The sequence below is a fragment of the Colossoma macropomum genome, unplaced genomic scaffold (genome assembly GCF_904425465.1).
Source record: "Colossoma macropomum unplaced genomic scaffold, Colossoma_macropomum, whole genome shotgun sequence".
Lineage (NCBI taxonomy): Eukaryota > Metazoa > Chordata > Actinopteri > Characiformes > Serrasalmidae > Colossoma > Colossoma macropomum.
This window is the reverse complement of record NW_023494797.1, coordinates 15,600,232-15,621,787: the sequence shown is the minus strand read 5'-3', so window position 1 is coordinate 15,621,787 and position 21,556 is coordinate 15,600,232. Positions and strand designations below refer to the sequence as shown.

General features: G+C 39.1%; 1 protein-coding gene across 1 annotated transcript in view; it reads left to right on the top strand.

The window, feature by feature from the left end:
* The window catches only part of cdh16 (cadherin 16, KSP-cadherin), a 74,720-nt gene extending 54,528 nt beyond the window's left edge, over window positions 1-20,192 (top strand). Inside the window, exons 14-17 of the mRNA XM_036584019.1 lie at window positions 2,887-3,126; window positions 13,920-14,036; window positions 17,992-18,108; window positions 18,981-20,192. Coding sequence (XP_036439912.1) covers window positions 2,887-3,126; window positions 13,920-14,036; window positions 17,992-18,108; window positions 18,981-19,081 — 575 coding nt within the window. The 3' untranslated portion in view covers window positions 19,082-20,192. The remainder of the gene's footprint in view (window positions 1-2,886; window positions 3,127-13,919; window positions 14,037-17,991; window positions 18,109-18,980) is intronic.
* The last annotated feature ends 1,364 nt before the right edge of the window (window positions 20,193-21,556 follow it).

Below are 21,556 nucleotides of genomic sequence, written 5' to 3'. Positions count from 1 at the left end.
TGTCATGTAGACTAATGGTATGGAACACTAAATCCATACAGCATTCCTGATTTAACTGTTTATTATCACAATATTTTGGGTCACTGCTCAAAGCTGTAAGCCACTACTACAAAGACAATAACGTCATGGAAGATATGCTGTCATTTTTCACCTTATTTTTCATGTGATCACTGTGTTTTGAGATTATGGCTGAAATGCCTGTTAGAAATAGCAGTATAGACCAGCACAGCTTATCAACAGCAAAACCAGCATGTTGTGTTTCGGATGCTGGTATGTCATAGTCATGTCGGTTGACCAGCTAAACCAGCACAAGACCAGCATAAACCAGCATGGAATGCATGCTGGCCTGTGCTGTTTTTTTTTTTTTTTTTTTAGCAGGGATTTCTGCTTAGGGAACGGAGATTTCATTTGTTACTGTTTTTCAGTGAAGTCAAAAAATATGTACATTGTTTATAAGTCATCATTTTGTCCCATTAAATCTCAGGCATCCTGGGACAACGTGCAAGATTGAAGATGAAAGTATGGCAAGCAAAAACAATATTGCAAGCACAAAAAGCACAGAGCTTCAGCAGAATGTTACTTCATAATAACTGTTTGAAAAAACCCAGTTTTTGGTGTTGAAACCTGTGCAAAAAAATGCAACCAGCTGACAAATTGCCAGTTGAATATCGCTGGTTGCTGTTAACAGACTTGCTTTTACTGGTTTACACTTTATATTTTCTTTATAACTGGCTAAATTCTGCCCTCACTACAGTAGGCTGAGCAAGTCAACAGAAAGCTAACTAGCTAACAGGCTAATGCTACAATAACAAAAAAACAGAGTTCAAGTTTAGCCTTTAAAGAAAGAGTTACTTAAAAACTGAGACATGCCAAGTAAAGAATGTCACTTGCACGCCTGTTAGGAGCTTAAAATGGCTGTATTTAAACTAGAGCTAACATCAAAATCTGATGTAGCGCTGAGCTAACCCCGCTAGCTTGAAGCTAACGTACCATCATGAACATAGGAGGAACATTATCATATCACAGCTGATGAGCAGCTGATGGTTGTGGGATAACCAATCAAAATGTATGTTTTACTCATGTCCCTTAGCTCAGCAATAAACTATAGGGCATGTAGCTTGGCTATGAAGCCTAGTTAAATAAGCATTTAGAGTTTTTAAACTATTTAGTATGAAATTGTAGTAGCAAAAGCTAAGCTGACAGGGTCGTAATACGGCCAACTGACTAACTAATTTAGCTAATAACTAACGTAGCAACTAGTCTATAGCCTAGTACAGCCCTTTTTTGAGTTAGAAGCAGTTACTTAGCTAGCAACTGCTAATGTTCGCTAGTTAATCAGCTTGGCCTCCGAGCTGGCTAAATTGTCTTCTCTACAAAAGAGATAACTAACTATCAAACTAACTAAAAGTAAAAATGAAATATGAAAGTTAGCTAACTTACCTTCCTTATGTAGCTGGTGTTAGTTGGCCTTCTAGCTGACTAATAGCTTAATTAGTTAACCTACCAAAATAGCAAGTTAACTACCAAAGTAGCTAAAAAATGAACATGTTAGACATTTTGTTTCCCTCATAATGATGAAGCACAATATATTTATCACATCGTCAGACTACTTTTCTCATATATATATATATATATATTTCTATATATATATATATATATATATATATATATATGTTGTGTACATAGTACAATAAATTTGCCCACAGTACCAAATTCTCATACTGATGTAGTCCAGTAGATTTACACTTTAAAATGAAAATGCTCTGCTGCTAATATCCTAATATTTCTTCATAATTGTTATCTGGAAATATTTTAATCAACATACTCATGATATTATGGCTCATTAAACCTGTACAAATATTTCATAGTATTATGATAATAGAGTTTCAGTCTTGAACAGTTTGCTGAGGTTTTCCATTCCAATGATAATTAATAGTAAGGGTAATATGACACTATTACTGGGCGTCATCTTTGAAGACAGCATATACAGCCGCAGACAGCATATTCATATATCTTCCATGGCACGATTTTTTCAGTATTATGTAGCAAGGTTCAAGCAAAGCGTGGTTCATCTGGTGATGCACAGTTTGTGGTAGGCCATGTTCACAAGGTATTTTGATATCTGTCAAAAACCAGCTTTGATACGCATTGCTGGTTTGCTGTGGGAGTGTTTGTGGGCGGAGATCAATATAAGTGGGAAACTCATTCAAACTTGAAAGCTTGTAAGCAAAAACCACTGACAGTTGCTGTTCTCTTTACAAAATGAAGCAAAAAAGATGTGGATGGGACCAGTTGCAGACTGAATTGTTTAGCTCGGAACCTGAGCTGACAGCAGTGATTAGTTTCTCTTCCATTTTGTTATGCCTGTCTAAAGCCCTGGCCCAAAACCGTCTCCTGTTGGCTGATGCATGGTATCCTCCATCAAAATTTAAACTAATCTTTCACACACTGTATTACATTTAGTGCATATTGTCCATCAAAGCATCACTTTCATTGAAATCAATGGCAAGATATGTGATACTAAAAAAGTTCTTGTGAATGCACTTCTTTAGCCCTTCATCAGTGGTCAGTTTCTGACCACAGAGCTGCTCTTGGATCACACAGCAGCTCTTAGACACTACCATATCACTGTCACAGTTGTGCTGAGAATGATCCCCCAACCAAATAACATCTGGTCCTGTGATAACCTGTGATGAATGGGGTAGAGGGCAGCAGATCATGTGTACGTGGCAACATATGGGCTACAATGCATTTGTACCCCTGTATAGTGAACCTATCGAGTGGGCAGACCTTATATACGGGCCAACGAGTGGAAGCACAAGATAAGAGTTGCTGATAAAGTGGCCAGTGAGTTTATATCCGACTATTTTCTTCTCCATCTTCCAGGCAACTCATCTCTCTCTGCTTCCGCACTGGTCACTGTGCATATTTTGGATGTGAATGATAACAGTCCAGTTCTAGTGGGCGATTACTCATGGAAGTACCTGTGCACTCCACGGTGGGAGGACCAGGCCTTGGTGCTGGCGTCTCGGGACAGTGATGGCCCACAGCATGGCGGCCGGCTCAACTTTTCCCTCCGCAGTGACCCCATAGTGCGCCGCAACTGGAAACTGACACCCATCAACGGTAGGTGACCCTGCTTGTAAGCTCAGCCTCAGACGCTCCATCCAGAGTTCAATGTACATTTTCGTATACAGTAGCACCATTTTGACAATCACTTGCGTCTTCACATCAAGCAGCTGTCCTTCAATTTGGGCCCTCAGTGTCAAAACTTGGTCAAAAAATGACAGACACCTATATGTTAAAGCTATTTTTTCTAGTGCCTTGTGGGATTTCAAATAGGATTTCTAGTATGTTAGCGCTAAGCTAGCACTGGTGAACATTTTTTGGCAGTTCTTGATTAAACACGGACATTGAAAGCTGGTAAAAGACTTTCCACGTTTTATTCGAAGCTTGTAACAGACAATAAAATATATTTTTCTTTATATGTTGCAGTGTTGCATTGCCTCTTTCAGTAAAAAGCCCTTCCATAGTGCTGACACTGTTTTGCATTTCTAACAAAAGACAACTGTTGGACTACTGTTTTAGACAGAACCCCATATCTAGGACTTCCAGAAGGCCTAGAGTGATGTTTTCCATCCATCCATCATCTAAACCGCTTATCCTTCTGGGTCGCGGTGGGGTGCTGGAGCCTATCCCAGCTGTCATTGGGCAGAAGGCAGGATACACCCTGGACAGGTCGCCAGTCTAGAGTGATATTTATTTATCAAAATTGGTCTCATCCTTTGGAAATCAAAATGTCATAAGTTGATTTCACTGACACTTCCTAATTATGTTGGTAGTTAAAGTCCCAGTGTAAAATATTAAGAATGTTTGCAGGATACTGAGTGTTATATTAAACATCCAGTAAAGTTGGAATGAAAAAAAACAAGAAATTTATCATAAAACATGGCTCAAAAATTACTTATCAGAGCTATCTGTAAGTTATTTGGGCGTGGCCTAATATTCCAATTAGAACACATGATTGACAGCCATCAGTCCACGGCTTTCAGTCTGCTACATGACTGAAACAGATCTAAACACAACAGGCTACAATTGAGTGAAACAGGCATTACGTATATAGGTCATGTTGCAGATTTGCTAGCTCAGTTATGCTTGCTAGTTTAGCTTTTGTTAGCTTTCTCTTGGAAAGTTTGTCCAACTTGAACAGAGAGAAGATCATTGCAGTGTGGTTTTGTTAAACATATGTAGGTGGGATAACCCACAACAGCCTTCAGATTGGGGAAGACACTGCTTATGGAAGGTTTACCAAGATTAAGATTGTCCAGTTTACATCAAAAGAGAAAAATGTTGAGAAAATACTTCGGCCATTTATTAGGCATCTGACAGTTATTCACAGGACATACTTTGTACATCATATATATTATGTGGCCACAAGAGTAAGATTAACCTACTTAGAAAGAAAATGCATATTTAGGTCCCCTTTGGTGTTAATCTTTTGGTTCGGCTCCTGAAGGCCTAACCCACAGAAAAGCTCGCTTGGCTGTATCTACCTAGATACCATGAGGGAGAGAAAAATTATGTTTTGACCTTTTTTGGTTGGCTGTTTCAAGATTGTAACCTTTTGTTTCCAAGCAAATCAAAACAATTAAATGAGAATATTATTGCAATACTTGTAAAGTATGAGAACAAGCATGATGATTCTATTACATGAAATGAACTAAAATTACAGACAGTGAGTGCATTTACATGCACTTAATAATCCAATCCAATCATAATTGATTTCTGCAGTTATCTGATTACTCACATGGTTATGTAAACAGCACACTTCGATTTCTTAGATCGGAGTAAGGTCTGATTAAGAAATCTGATGAGGAGAGCTGGATTTTAGCTCAGTAATCAGATTTCTCAGTGCGTGTGAACTCTTACTGTGAAAACAGACTGCAGTACCGGAAATAAGCCAGCGTTGCTGCGAGACGGCAGCAAAACACTTGTGGAGCGACACTGAAACCAAACATGTGCTTGAAGAAATGAAGGATTTAAAATTCTAGATGATGTATGTTCATATTTTCAGGTAAAGTGGCGCAATGTTTTAAAAAAAAAAGCTGAGGTGTGAAGTTTGAGTGTTACGCTACGTTTTCGTCACGTCTTCTTCTGTGAGTTTATTGGCCGGATGCAAAGCAGAAATCTGATTACTGCCTGACTCGTGTCGACCCAGAGTTTTCCCATTATCTGATTACTCAAGTGCATGTAATCATGTTGATTGGATTACTGACAAAATCTGATTTCTGCAGTTATCAGACCATTGAGTGCATGTAAATGCACTCATTGTTTAGTATCTTTTAGTTTTGAGAAGTCATTAGGTCTTCAGTGAAGGCTGAGAAGGCCGTTTACTGTCAAAGTGAGTGATTCTTGACCATATTGAAAGGCGAAACCCACCAGCCTCTCTGGCAATAATATAATAAAGGTTACCCAGCTCGTTACCTCCTTAGTCACTGTTGATCAAATGCTTAGGTCACACATGGTGACTCTACCACCGTGACTTTGCTCTGGCAGACTCAAGTGTTTCAGGCACGTGTAAAGAACATCAATTTAATTGCCTCCTTGCACTCGAACCCAAAGGCTGGCTCAACCCTGCTGACGTTGGCTAGGTTACGACGGCCCTTTGCTTCGATGACGTCGGCCCGGATAAAAATGGAGATTCAGAAAATAACATTTTCAGTGGCAGTGTGCCGATCCAGTAAGTGAAAGACGTCATCTGAATTAGGTCTAATGCAGACACCTGCCGGTTCGGCCGTGTGCAGAGAGCCGAGTGTGCTGAAAGACAGTGGGCTGGAGGAAATTGCACCCCCCCCCCCGTCTGCTCAGACGGCTCAGAGCTGGCTGTAATAAGTGCAGTGGCTCAGTTCCTGCGGCTGTAACCATCACTAATGTGACGATGCTGATGCTGGAGAACATGTTGACTCGGCCGAGATGACTGCGTCCATATCGATTCGCTGAGTCAAACGCCTGTCTGTGTCTCCCTGCCTTTTTCTGCTTGTTCCTTCATTCTTCTTCTTTCTTTCTTCTTTTTTACATTCTCTTTCTTTCTTTTTTACTTTCTTCATTCCTTTCTTTCTTTATTTCTTTCTTTCTTTCTGTCTTTCTTTTCCTTTCCATTCCTTCATTCTTTTCTCTTTCTTTCTTTCTACCTTATCTTTTTTCTTCTTTCCTTTCTCTCTTACTTTCTTTCTGTCCATTCTTTCATTCATTTTCTTTCTTTTTCTTTATTTCTTTCTCTTTTTTCTTTTTCTTTGCTTCTTTCCTTCCTTCCTTCCTTCCTTTCTTTTTTTGTCTTTTTTCTTTGTCTTTCTTTTTCTTTCCATTGCTTTTTTCTTTCTTTTCCTTCTTATTATATTTCCTTCTTCCTTCTTTTCTGCCTTTCTTTACTTTTTTTTCTTTCTTTTTCTCTTTCTTTTATTCTGTCTTCCTTTGTTTCTCTTTCCTTTCCTTCATTCCTTTCTTTCTTTCTTTGTCATTTTTCTTTCTTCTTTCCTTCCTTTTCCTTCCTTCGTCCTTCTTTCTTTCTTTCTATTTTATCTTTTTTTCTTTCTTTCTTTCTTTCTTTCTTTCCATTCCATTCCTTCATTCCTTTTCTTTCTTTCTTTCTGTCTTTTTTGTTTGTCTTTCCATTCCTTTTTTCTTTTTTCCTTCTTATTATCTTTCGTTCTTCCTTCCTTTCTACCTTTCTTTACTTTTCTTTCTTTCTTTTTCTCTTTCTTATCTTCTGTCTTCCTTTGTTTCTTTTTCCATTCCTTTCTTTCTTTCTTTCTTTCTTTCTTTCTCTTTCCATTCCTTCATTGCTTCTTTCTTTTTCTTTTTTTCTCTGTCTCTCTCTTGTTCTCTCTCTCCCTGTTTTTCCTCTTTGTTGTGATCAGCTGCATTAAAGGGCTCCTCTCTCCTGGTATGGGGTAATTATGCTCCCTTTAGTCTGTGTGATGTCACAGCTGGGGCTCCATTGGCTGAAAGGCTACATGTGCTGTTGGTGTTACTGTTCGCCTAATTACACCTCACAAACAGCCTGCAGCAAGACTTCCTACTGTCTTCATACACTCTGACGTTCTGGCAGGTGTGTGACGTAGGGCCATGTGCTCTTTCCTCTCACTGTATCTCACCCCCTGTAGAGAGTGCTCTGAGTGTGTGTCTCTGAGGGTTTGCAGTGCATTGCCTCTTCACACAAATGCACATCCACTGCTGTGCACAAAATAATGAATAGAGATTGCAGCCATGTAGCAGAGTGCACGGATAAAAAGTGTCATTGTTTTGATAGTATGGGAATATTCATCTTTTTAAAGAAATAGGCAACTTTATGATCTCAGTCATCGCTGTAGTTTTACACGGCCAGATGTGATCTTGTAATGGAATACACATCTGGGGGAAGCTTAAGTGTTTATCGTTGGAGTGCAGTGAAATCTGCTGCTAACAAGGCCACGCCCTCTAAAACCTGCCCCCAAATTCAGCTGTTTGAACATCCAGTCCCAAACTAAACATGCTAGCTGGTGGAATGCTATCGATAGCTAACATTTATTCCTAAACATGAAAGGTTCAGGAGCACAGGTGTGTTCATTACATCAAAACCATTCTATCTTTCTTTCTTTCTGTCTTCCTTTCTTTTACTCATGTTCCTAAACATGAATGCTTGAGGAGCACAGTTGTGTTTGATGCACTACACCCATTTTTCTTTTTCTTTCTTTCTTTCTTTCTTTCACTTGCAAAACAAGCTGGCTAGTAAAATACTAGTGATAGCTAACATTTATTTCTAAATATGAATGCGTCAGGAGCACAGGTGTGTTCAATACTCCAAACTTATTCTTTCTTTCTTTCTTTCTTTCTTTCTTTCTTTCTTTCTTTCACTAGCAAAACAAGCTAGCTAGTGAAACGCTGTTCATAGCTAACATTGTTTAGATAGCTAACATAGATATATGTAGATAGCTAACATAGCTAACAGTGGGGGCAGTCGTGGGCTGTAGGTTAGGGAACCAGCCTTGTGACCGGAAGGTCGCCGATTTGATCCCCTGAGCCGAAAGCGTGTGACTGAAGTGCCCTTGAGCAAGGCACCTAACCCCCAACTGCTCCCCGGGCGCTGCGGATAGGGCTGCCCTGCTCTGGGCAAGTGTGCTCATCGCCCCCTTGTGTGGGTTCACTAGTGTGTATGTGGTGTTTCACTGCACGGATGGTTAAATTGCAGAGGTGAGATTTCCCTGTGGGACTAATAAGGGTCACTTAATCTTAATCTTAATCTTAATTCATTCCTAAACAGGAACAGAAGTGCTTCATACACCAAACTCATTCTTTTCTTACTTTCCTTTTTTCTTTCTTTCTTTCTTTCTTTCTTGCCTTCTTGCTTTCTTTTGTTTGTATCTTTTTTCTTTCACTAGTAAAACATGCTAGCTAGTGAAACATTATTGATAGCTAACATTTATTCCTAAACATGAATACTTCAGGAGCACAAGAGTGCTCGATACACCAGCCCCATTCTTTCCTTCCTTCCTTTCTTTCTTTTTTCACTTGTGAAACAAGCTAGCTAGTGAAACACTATCATTAACTGACATCAATTCCTAAAGATGAACGTTTCCAGAGCCCAGTTGTGCTCAATGCACTAATGAAACCACTTTAAATACTTCGTTTGAAGACAGTAACTCAGGTATTCGATATCTAAGGTATAGTCCAGTTTAACAGAGCTGTTCTTCCCTTGCAAGAAATGTTTATTTTTTACTGCAACACACATTTACATGTTTTATAGGAGTTTTCTGGGGGGCACTTTTCAGCTGTGCTAACCTATGTTACATCCATGGGCGAACGACAGGCTGTCCATCTGACACCTTTGATATGAGTTCCCGCCCACATTTACCCCAAATTTGCTCATTGTGGTTCTAAGACGTTCTCATTAAGAGATCACATCTGCCCTGTGAGACTGTCATCCCTGATGTTGGCAAGAAATTCTACAACTGATTCAGAACACCTGCTCAATCGGAATCAATTAAACTAGGCAGGTAAATCTTTCAGGATAATAATCAAGGCGAGGAAGCAAAATTGTTGAAATTAACACGTATGCTCTGTTGCACTGTCACTGTGCCTCCCTTTTGTGTCAGATTTTACGTTTACTTATTACTGTGTCTCCCCATTAAGCTGAAACAAATACCCAGTGTTTCCGCTCTGTCTCCTGTTGCCTTTCATTGACGCTTTGCCTCAGACCTTTTCAAAGTCCTTGCACTGCAGGATTGCAGTAAAGCACTTCGAGGACAGTATGATAGGATGCTGCTGTACAATAGGCTGCTGCTGTGTTGCTTAGAGACGAGTAAGAGACTGTTCCTCTCTCTCATTCCTCCCAGGAAAAACGCAGCCCGTTGTGTACCCAAAGTCACCCAGCCACAGATCATACCTGAAGCCCAAACAGCAGAGGAAAAAATAAAAGTATCTCTATTTTTTCCATTTTTATTTTTCTGCCTCATTTGAATACGGCAGTTGCCTTTTACATCTTGTGTAAATTTGATGATGAATGGACCAATAGAAATTGATCAGAAGTGCTTGGAACAGAATCTCTGTACATTAATTGACTTTAAAAGTAAAGAACATTTTTCCCTGGTCCTGCAAACATGGCTGTAACTAGCTATGACGTCCTCAGTAGTTGAGAAGGGATTTTTCACCTTCCTTCATTCCTTCAAACAGCGCTATTATGATAATACTGTCTGCTCGGGGGCGTAGCCACAGTATCACAGGCCACCCAACCAAATGGGGCCAGAATATTTATTATGCCACATTTTTGGAATGATGGAATTTGATTTGTTTTCTGTGAACGCTGTAACTGTTTTCTGGCCAATCAAAATCTGACGTTATTTTCTAAACCCTCGAATTACTGTTTAACAACCATTGCTATCCGCAATTGCTTCAGTAAGTTTGCCAGAGTACCAGAGTAACTTTGGCTTCTTAAGATGGTAAAGTATGCAGCACATATGCTACAGGTTCACATATAACATTGCTATGGTAAGAGTAAGACTTTATGAGCTAATTTACATATTAATTCATCCATTTTGTTATTTGGAGCACTCACAACATTAATAGCTAGCTAAATCAGCATGCTTTAGTCTGGTTCCACTGGCTGCTCAATTTAGGCTACAGGTTCCATAGTCGGCTATATTAGTGATTAGATGAGGAATTAAAGCTGTATTTTGTTACCTGCATAAAACATACTACAACTTTGAAACTATCACTTGATTTCGTGTAGGTTTTAATATGTATTTTCAGCTGAAAATTAACTTATAATAAATAGATACATTATTCATTAAAAAAGTTTAAACAGGGTAGGAGTCAAATCAGTTTATGGAACAGAAATAGCAGTTCATGGAAGAATGGAGGGATGATGGAGGAACAAATGAAAGGAAAAGGTGCATAACAGTTATGGATGGGTAAAAAGGAGCAATGATTTTGTTAAAAAAGCTAAAGGAGAAACTCACAGTTGGTGTAATTCTAATATTTGACAGTTATTTTATTCACATTTTAGTGTAGGTCACATTTTTGCTAAATGGACCTCACTAAATTTCTGATCCTAGTTACTATTATAGAGATACTTGTTTTTCATGTATTCATGCTTTTATGTTTGGCGTCTGAAGTTTGCCTCTTTGGTTTTGCACTACTAAAAATGTAGCCAACAAATAATGAAAATCTGTCACCCAAATGTATTTCCTTCAAAATGCAGTGTAAAACTAATGGTTCTTTGAATGGATGTACAGTTCTAGGACAAACCTGTAATTGATATTAAATTTTTACATTATGTAGAAGTTCTTTGAACCTTAAAAAGATTCTTCACACTCATTTACAAACATGCTTCTTTAAAGAACCATCCATTCCAGGGTTTGTCAAAGAACTAAAGGCATATGGAACTCCACAGAATCCTTTCTGGCACCTTTATTTTAAGTTTGCGGACACCCTTTTGAAGCGAAGCCCATGTGTAACATACTCTTCACCTCTGACAGAAGAGATACATGCAGGAGATACGACTCCAGCATCATCACAGCCTCTTCACCCCCACTAACCCAGTGGAACATTAAAGACCGTTGGTGTCAAAAGACGGCAGGGGGCTTTTAGGAGAAGTGATAAGAGTAAACTGAGGTCGATAACAGCCCCTCTTTACTGCACTGGGCTCCTGCTCCAACGTCATGGAGCTAAGGCCTGATTAGATACAGGTTATGTTCATCTGTCCCTGTATTTTGGTCCTTGAGCTGCACCACCACAAGCTATACAACTAAAACTCCCTCACTCCTCACCATGATGCTGAGGAATTGAGAACGAAAGCATAACAGTTTGTACAACTGTGAGTCACATGGGCATTACAACAACTAACTACTTGGAATGTTAATGTTCGCTACTAAGATCTATTTTACTGGCTTTTAGGGTCAGCTAAATTTATTACATAATGAATATTATTCTTTACTGCATGGTGTTGCCATATGGCAACAAGTACTTTTACTGTTTACAGTATAAAAGTTATTTTTTTATTTTTCTTTTTGGCACTGGAGGCTTTTTGTGTAAAATGCTATAGATGAATTCTTATTGCAGCCTAATCCTCTTTCTTTCACACATACACACACACACACACACACACACACACACACACATCACAATGAGAGGCCTGGTTTCTAAAGCTTTTGTATAAATCAGTATTGTGTACCAGCTTGTGGATCAGTTTGATTATGAATGTTTATACACAACATCTTAAAGAAAAACAGTGAAGCATAACCTGTGTGAAGTTATAGTTTCTTCTGAAACTGTTCTAGATGTTATCGGTTTTCTATAAAATGCTAAAACATAATTGTTGCCTTATGGCAACAGTGTGTGCAAATGGAACTGCAATCTGCAATGTGTACAGTGGGAGTACATAAACTGCCATTAGACACTTCCATTTTCACAGACGGTTTTAAGTAAAGCCTTAACTTTTTTGGCCAGTGTTTTTACACTGTTAGTCCTAAGGCAGTGCATTGGTTTTCACATCGTGTGCACTGCAGATTTTAGTTCCATTGTCCACTGCATTATTTCCTTGTATGCTCTTGAAAGAACCCCTGTTTAAATATTTCTTTTAATTATGATTAATAAGATAAATCATCATAATTCATCCAGTATGTAGTTATATGAAAAAATAATTAATGCTTAACATTACTGCTACATGAAAACACATTCAAAATACAAGAGAAACTTTTGATATGATCGTAAAATTAGTGGAATGTAGGTATTCAAGTAGTTTTATTTACTTTGCTAAGTGCTAGCTAGTCTACTCTTTTTAACTGCAGGCAACAGTTTAACACAAGTTTATTCATATTCAGCTGTTTGCAAAATTTGGGCACCCCTGGTCAAATGATGTTGATTTTCTAAGTAAAAAAAAAAGAGAGCACATCCTCTACAGAGAACACAGTGCTGCTCATCTTAATGCACAATTACAGTATATTTGCTGATTTTAACATATTGGGGGAAAATTAAACAAAATGTGGCCCCTGCAGAGGTTGTGGCACATTTTATATGTTATGTTTTATTTTTTCCAATATGTCAAACGCAGCAAATACATTTAAATTATGCACTAAAATTAGCAGGAAAATGGGATATTTAAGTGTGTTCTCTGCAGAGGATGTATTAACTTTTTTTCACTCAGAAAAAAAGCAATAAAACACATCATTTGACCATATTCAAACTTTTGCATACAACTGTATTTGTGTACAAATGGTGTGTGGGGGTGCGGGGTCAGCTAGTCATACTACATGCTACAGTAAAAGTGGAGGAGACTGGTTGCAAAACTGTAAAAGCTGTAACTGACTGTAAAAGCTTATAATGCTCAACATGGTGCCTCCCACCCTTCAATCAAAAAATCAAATTGGCTTGTTGGTAAAGCCATCATTGTGGAGATATTTGCATAACCAGTAAAAGCTGAAAACGCAAGATTTTTTGCATGTTATTTGAGCCAAATGCTACAACGAATGGCTTTCAGTTTCAGGTTTATAGGTATCTCTCCATTCAAAGAGATAATAGCCTGGTAGCCTAGAAATAACCACATAAGGGTGTGGCCAAGATTGCCACTGAGTGGTCAGACTTTCCTATAAGGACTTTCCTACAGTACTACATCAGACTTGACTACATCACTAATTCTGACTTTCCAGGATCAGATTACACACTTTGGCTCTACAGTGACCAAAAGCTTGTTACTGTAAATACTTATGCACTTAACAGAAAGGTTACGACCAAGATACTAAATACTAGGGGGTCCTGGGGGATTCAGGACCTCTTAATTAACCTCTTGGACCCCCTGAATATCTCAAAATCAAAATTCCTGGTGGTCCCTGAAAATAAACATATTATGACATTGTGATGTCTGTTAGGTAAAAATAGACAAATACAAATTCAGGAAAAGGTCATTGTACAGCCTGTTTTAATCACAATGAGTCTTCTGTCTTTGTTATTCTTACTGGAGATACAGCACTGGTCTGCCTCAGGGTGGTGCTGTAGCAGACTGGTTCACCCAGTTGGTCCTTCATAGCTTAGCAACTGTACTATGCCCGGGATAACTCTAAAAAACCTCACAATGTGCCGTAGCATATTCGGAAATATAAAAACTTGCCCAATTAAACTAGATAAGAGAATTTCCAGAAGAAAAATTGTTGAACAAAACATTTTGTTGCCATTAAAGCAAGCATCAGTGCCGCTACAGTGAGCGTTAGCAGCCAAACAATGCTGGAGTAGCCAGCCAACATGGGACCCCCGGAATACCAGGGGGTATTTTGACTGGCTACGACCCCTAGTGTCAGCCACTGTGGTTAATGTCTAAGTTAATGGTTAACGGTTTGTAGCAGGTTAGTCCAGTTGCTGATTTTGAATCTGAAGGATGTTTCTCTCCACAGACACTCATACCAACCTCTCTCTGAACATCGCGTATCTGTCCCCTGATGTTTATACTGTCCCGTTCACCATCTCGGACAGCAGCTCTCCTCCCAGAAGCACCTTCATCAACCTGCCAGGTAACAGAGCTTTCAGTACACTCCACAGTGTAAGGAATGGTTTGGTGGGAGGAAAATAAAAGGGTTAACTTGATGTAACCTGTTTGTGCAGGCTTGCTCATCATGGGTGACGTAACTGTAGCAGTTTAATTGGAGGCTGTGACATTCACTGCACAGGATGAATCACACCTATTTAATATATGTGATGCTATTTTAAGCATTCTGCTTTTAAACATCCTTTGGGTTTATTATACATGCAATGCACCTGTTGCTAAACTGGCCTCCTTCCCATCAATAAAATGATATTCTGTTTAATGACAGATGTGCTGTTAATTATCAAAAATGAACAAGAGTTGAACATCGAATGAATATTAAACGTAGCAACAATCCACCATGAATCACCTGATCATTTACAGTTATAGTATGTTCTCATTTCTCAAAACAGATGTTCAGTTCCTGAAGATTTACTTGAAACTTTACTGCTTTTTTTTTCAATTACAACTAATCAGTAAAGCCCAGTCATGAGCTGAGTGAGTTGTTAGAACAGGAAAAAACAAAAAAGTGCATGAGGGCTGGTTTTGAGAACTGCTCTCTTAAAGAATTCATATTGCACTTTTCCCCTGGGGTCCATTTCTGACATCTGTGTCCAAAAAAGGTCACAATTGCTTTTAATAAGACAAGCTCCCAACCTGTGTTTAACGCTTAGTTTTAAACAGGCTGCTCTTGCTGCAGTTCACTGACGACAGCAAAGCACTCGACTGTAAAATTATGGAATGTCCTCAGGAAAATGGGTATACCAGAGCATCTCGACCTCTACGTAGACCAACAAGCCACAGCCATGACAGAAAATGGACAAACAGACAGATATCAGGCTGCCCACTATCACCTAACTCATTGAATCTGTTACATGCTGAACATTATAACCTTCAATATGAGGATTTCCTGACACTCACAGGGGATAATTAGGAAGACGCCATTATTAGGCCATATTAGTGAAAGCATGGGACTTCAGCTCAATATGACGACAACAATGTTATGACAACAACATGGGAAAAATGGGAACACAGGAAAAATGCTAACTTTACATACTGATGGTGAAGATATGGACATGGTGGACAGCTTTTAGCTACAGGGATTAACTATTAACAACAGAGGATCCAGCAGTTAAGAAGCACAGCACAGTTTGACACTCTACAGAACAAGGATGAAGGAGCTTAAAAAGCTCTTTAAATGTAATGATTTGTCTCTACAAACAAAGATTTGCTCAGGCTTTCATCTTTGCTGTGGTTCATTTTGGGTATGAGAACTGGACAATAAAAGAGCTGGACCAGTTTTAGCGTTTTGGTGTTGGTCAAGACTTTTGAGAGTACCTTGGATGGCAAGAAAACAAGCAAATAGCTCCTTGACCATATCGAGCCTCACCAATCACATAAAGCCCAGATAACCAAACTGAATCTTGATTTTGAATTAATTAATGGTAAAAAAAAACAATAACGCTTAGAACATTTGAGGATAAAAGAGGAAGAGGACGACCAGCAAAAAGAGGGAAGACGATCAGAGACATCATAAACAAGTGATTAGGAAGCCTGAAGACCCAAACAGAAGATAGGATATTCTGCAGAAACACTATCCACATGATCACCAGAAGTTGGACTGAAAATCGATTTAAAGGCACCTAATAATTATAATAAATCTTGTTACTTTGCCTTTTAGACTGATACATGTACATGAGCTCCGTTCCCATTGGCAAGGATTAGCAAGGATATTTTTTCCGTTACATGGAAAGGAAATTTAGAGTAATAGCTTTTTCAAACATCTTAATGAATACAAGCTAACAGCCATCATGGTGACAATGACCATTTCCACTATGCTAATTGGTGGCTATTTGCCTTATTGTTAGCAGTGTTAGCATTTTTAACTTAATTACTCCTTTGACATGAGGACTGCGAAGTACATGTGTAGTACATCAACAAAAATGAGCACATCTTGTCTGGATCAGTGCACCAGGTGTTTTCTTCTCACCTCATTCTCATTCATGTAGCCCACATTAGGCCCAGAGCTGGCTGTGCTTGGTCAGAGCACTGCCAGCTCTGTGTTTGTGCCATCCTGCATGTTAAAATTCATGCAATGCTAATATTTACTGGTTCAGTACCCAGTCCTCGGGGCCACTGGGGACAAAGACATTAGCAGAAATAATTGATGATAATCCCATTGCTTAATCATAATGCATGCAATTGCTTGCTCAATTAGTTAGAGATGGTGCAAGTGTGTGCGTGTGTGTCTATGCATACAAGTATGTGTTTGACTGTGTGTTTCTTTCTTTTTGGTACCTGAGGTTAAGGTATGTTTATATGGTTTATGTATATATATGATGCATTATTTTTGCATACAAAAAAGTCAGAGATCCTTAATATATTTCATTTCCAGTCAAAATGGCCATAAAGTCAAGCTATTTATTTCTCAGGAGATTTTTCAGATGAGATTAGATATAAGATAATCCGTTTGCATAAGGAAGAGGAAAGTTGAAGGAAAATAAGTGGGAATAAAACAAGAGGCAAAATGAAGTATATATATATATATATATATATATATATATATATCAGGCATAACATTAAGCCCACCTCCTTGTTTCTATGCTCATTGTCCATTTTATCAGCTCCACTTACTATATAGGTGCACTACTGTAGTCCATCTGTTTCTCTGCATACTTTGTTAGCCCCCTTTTACCCTGTTCTTCAGTGGTCAGGACCCCCATGGATCCTCACAGAGCAGGTACTATTTGGATGTTTTTTTGGGTGTTTTGTGTGTCCACTCACTGTCCACTCTATTAGACACTCCTACCTTGTCAGTCCACCTTGTAGATGTAAAGTCAGAGACGATAGCTCATCTGCTGCTGCACAGTTTGTGTTGGTCATCCTCTAGTCCTTCATCAGTGGTCACAGGACGCTGCCCACAGGACGTTGTTGACACTTAGGTGTTTAAAAACTCCAGCAGCACTGCTGTGTCTGATCCACTCGTACCAGCGCAACACACACTAACACACCACCACCACGTCAGTGTTACTGCAGTGCTGAGATCCACCACCCGAATAGTACCTGCTCTGTGAGGGTCCATGGAGGTCCTGACCACTGAAGAACAGGGTAAAAGGGGGCTAACAAAGTATGCAGAGAAACAGATGGACTACAGTCTGTAACTGTAGAACTACAAAGTGCACCTATATAGTAAGTGGAGCTGATAAAATGGACAATGAGTGTAGAAACAAAGAGGTGGTCATAATGTTATGACTGATCGGTGTATATATATATAATAATATATATATATATATATATATATATATATATATATATATATATATATAATACAGTATATAATACATTTGACACATATGTATGACTCCACATTCTGATATGCTGGAATGAAAACAAGCCTGAGTCTGGGTCAGTGTTTGTATATACATATATTGAACCTTTAATTTCAAAATGCTGTATATCCAATTGTAATACTTTTAAGTTTTTCAACAGCTGACATAATGGAAAACACTTTTTTATTTCTCTAATAAAGGGGGTATTAACCATAATGTAGCACTGATATTTCACTCCAAAAACATTTTAAAAAGTGCCTATAACACATTTTTGAACTAAAGCCTTCATGTATTACACAGTATGTAATACATTTGACACATTCGTATGACCCCACATTCTGATACTCTGGTATGCAAACAAGCCTGAGTCTGTGTCAGTGTGTTTGTGTATGTGCGTGTGCAGTACATACTTGCAGTGCTGAGAATTCTGTTCTCGCAACCACAGGTGCGTCAGTCTGAGTCTGACCATTGTTTTCCCTGTGGCTCTCTCCCAGCCTGAAGCCGTGGAAGCGTGCTGAGAACGGCCTGTCCCTGTTTACTCCTCCATTTACACCTCACTGCTGCTGTTCTCTGTGTAAGCATGGCTCAATACTCACTCTGTCTCTCTCCTCACAGTGACTGTGTGCACATGTAACGTGAGGGGGAACTGCCGGACTGCAGCCAAGCAGCTCGCAGGGATGCCCACAATCCAGTCCACTCTGGGTATCCTGCTGGGAACTCTGGGAGTTATAGGTGAGCACAATGCTGAGTGTGAAATAGCTCAGTGTTGTCCCAGACAGTGCTGTTACTACACTGAAATAAATGAATGGATTGAATTTACTGGATTTAAATGTGTATGTAGTGATTACAATACATGACAACACAGTTTTACCTTTCATTTGACATGCTATAGACAATAGTTGGGTTGATGCAGTATATTTAATTCACATGGAATGATGCATCCATGTCAATCAAATAAACCCAAGGCATTCATTTTTTCAGAGAAACTTCGGGGGGCTAGTCTTGTGGGGTCAGACATGATCTCATTCCAAACATCTTAGGACAACCATGAGAAAGTTTGGGCTAAATGTGGAAAGGAACATATGCCTACTAAAGTGGGAACAAACAGAGTATGAAATTTCCAAACCAATCCAACAACTCATGAAGGTGAAGCTGAAAGTTAGGTGCGTGTCAAATATCTGATGGACAAGCCTGTCAGTTAGCACGTGGATGTAACATAAGTTAGCATGGCTGAAAAGCTCCTCTAATAAACTCCAATTTAGCATCTTCAAACGAAGTGTATATTATACATTATATAAATATATTACACATTTGAACATATACATGGTCAGCGTATGTGTACAAATATTTTTCATCCATATGGGGAGACTAGAGGGGGCAAAGCTTAACTGACCCTACCTACCTGTTAATCTTCCAACATTCTATTAGTCTAACTAAAACATTTGGTATTTGCCAAGGATGTCAATGTGTATAAACAGTTCAAACCACCACCCTTTAGTATTTACAGGCTTTTACAATCTGTTGTATAATAAATAGAGAGCTGGTTTGGATTCTGACTTGTCAAACTGTTTTGGAGGTAACTTTCTTTGTATCTTCCTTCACAGGGATCATACTGATAGTCGTCTTTGTGAGACTGTCCTATCAGAACCCTCCACCGTCTGGAAAAGCCAACCAGGAGAGAGTGCCTCTCAAAATGTCACTGTAAATTATAGAGTCATTTAGCGCCTTTTTCTCATTCATTGTGCACAAATCACACAGAAAAATGAACCTGAATCCTAATTAACCTCTTTTTTTACCGTGCTAGTTCTTGTTCCTGTTCATATTAAGCATGATTCATCATATCATATCATTTAGAAGACAAAATTTGCAGTCTTTCTTTAAAATGGAATGATTTCTATTCTGGTTAGCGTTTGCCAACTGCCTTCTTTGCATCTGTAGTCGTCTCATCTTTTTCATCTTTTTTTCCTGGTTTATGTTCTAATTAATTTTGTACATATTTTCTGTTTTATCAGTTTGCGTTTTTGCAGAGAAACAAGTATGCAGGGAAGCTAACGTTCGTGCTACAACAGCGAAAAGGCTGTCAAAATGACTAAATACTATTTACACAATTCATACAAAAAAACCCTGAAAATAAAGAGAAATAGGTACAAAATGGATTTAAACATTACCAAGAAACGGTGGAACTTGGTGAGGAGATAACTACAGATGTGTTGTTCAGAAAAGGGATATGCATCACACTACCTTTTGCCTGTCATCCATAAGATGTTTCATCTCTCCCACCCAACATCCCACCTATCATCGAGAGGAAGTGCTCAGCTAGCTCAGAGACCCTCCTTGATTCCAGATTTTGTTCTGAAATATGTCACAGTATGGAAGAAAAAGAAGACTTCACATTCATGTTGACTTTAACTCCACAGTTTTTCTTTATTTAACACTGGGGATGGGATTAGGAAAGACTGCAATAGACTCTAGGACAAGTTTCTGACACAGTTTTATGATTTTTTGTAGTTTAAGCTACGCAGGTACTTAGAGAAATCATGTATATAGAAATTTCAGTGTTTAGTGAGCCAGTAACATCTAACCTATTTACCTGATCACGGTGTGTAGAGCAGTGGGTGTTAATGTAGTGTTACTGCATTCGGGATTAGCAGGGGGTCTGTTGTTTATTCCACTCAATCTGCATGATTACATCATCTTTCCTTGTTGCTTTTGTCTTTAATGTGTTTTATGTAGCTGTAAATGCTGTATTTGAATGGATAATTATATTTTGTTAGTTTCACCCCTCTTTGCACTGTCTGCCTTTTAGTGACTGAAATAAAATCAATGAGAAAAAGAGATATGGGCTGTTTTATTGTTCATTTGGGGACGGTTTGGAGAGCCACAGAGCAAGACGGAGAGAGAGAGAGAGAGAGAGAGAGATTAACCTCATTCAGGTTCATGTTTTTAAGCCATTCGTGTTCCTGTTTTAAAACCCGAATAAAGAGATTAATCATCCCTTTCTGGAGGACAAAAACCCGGCTAAAATGAAATAGTTCTGAAATAGTTCCACAATGAAGGAGGCTGGGGGGATTACCCACAATTCCTTTTAGCCACGCATTCCCCAGTTTTGGTGGGATGAAAGCAGACCGTGACCTAGATGACCTTACAAGCAGACTATATATAGACCCATGCTATAAATAGCCCTGCCGCTAAAGGGTCGGCTGGATAGTGGCTTTTAATTTCAAATAAAGCCGGTTCCACGTATACGGTTTGTATTATCATATCCAGTTCCCCTCAAGGGCTTTTGGTAGCTTTGGCAGCCCCTCTTTCACTCACATGTCATGCTTAGGCTTTATCAGCACTGCTTGACAGTAGTTTGAAAAGGCCGTTTCCCTTGTAGCATTCATGTGCCAGTTAGTAGGTCGGCCCTATAATCTCGGAGGATCTAATTCACGAGCACTGGGCTGTCAAAGCAGAAAAGAATCGGCCGTCCAAGCTCACCCAGCCGTTCAAATGTTCCATTGGCGCATAACGGAAAAACAGGAGTGCGGCGTCCAAAAATAACACGCTGATTATTTACGTTCATGCGCACTTCCCAATATAGAACTGCTCAAATATCTCACTAATATGATCTCGAAATACACATTTATGCATATCGCTTCTGGCACTGTCAACATGACTCAGCCTAAGGCCGCACCACAGAGGGCTGTGAAAGGTTGGATGTGTACGTGCAACTTCTAAAAGGCAAAAAGCCCATTAGAATATTCCAAAACGGCCCCAGTCACCCCGGGGTCAAGCCTTAGTGCCACTGAGACGGAGGCAGACGCTATATTTAGCCTCCCTGGCCTTGTTTTGTTTCTCTTAGGATCAAAATGGTTCAGCTGGCTAGCGGGCCAGCTATGAACAAGGCTAAGGTTTTTGACCGAACCTTTGGTCACCAGGGGCGGGGAGGCGATTTACGGCACACGGACACTTAGTGTCAGTGGACAGGCCATCTGACTTGCCATCTGATGAGTTCAAAATCAGTTTTGCCTTATTTTAACCACAATAAATGTCACTTAAACATGCTTTATTTACGTTATTGTCTAAATTTGCAATCTCATTTTCATTATTATTAAGTTTAGCATATTTGAGTGGTTTTCCTTTTAGTAAACAGCAGTAAGTAAGCTGTGTGTGACTTACAATACCATTTCAATGTTTT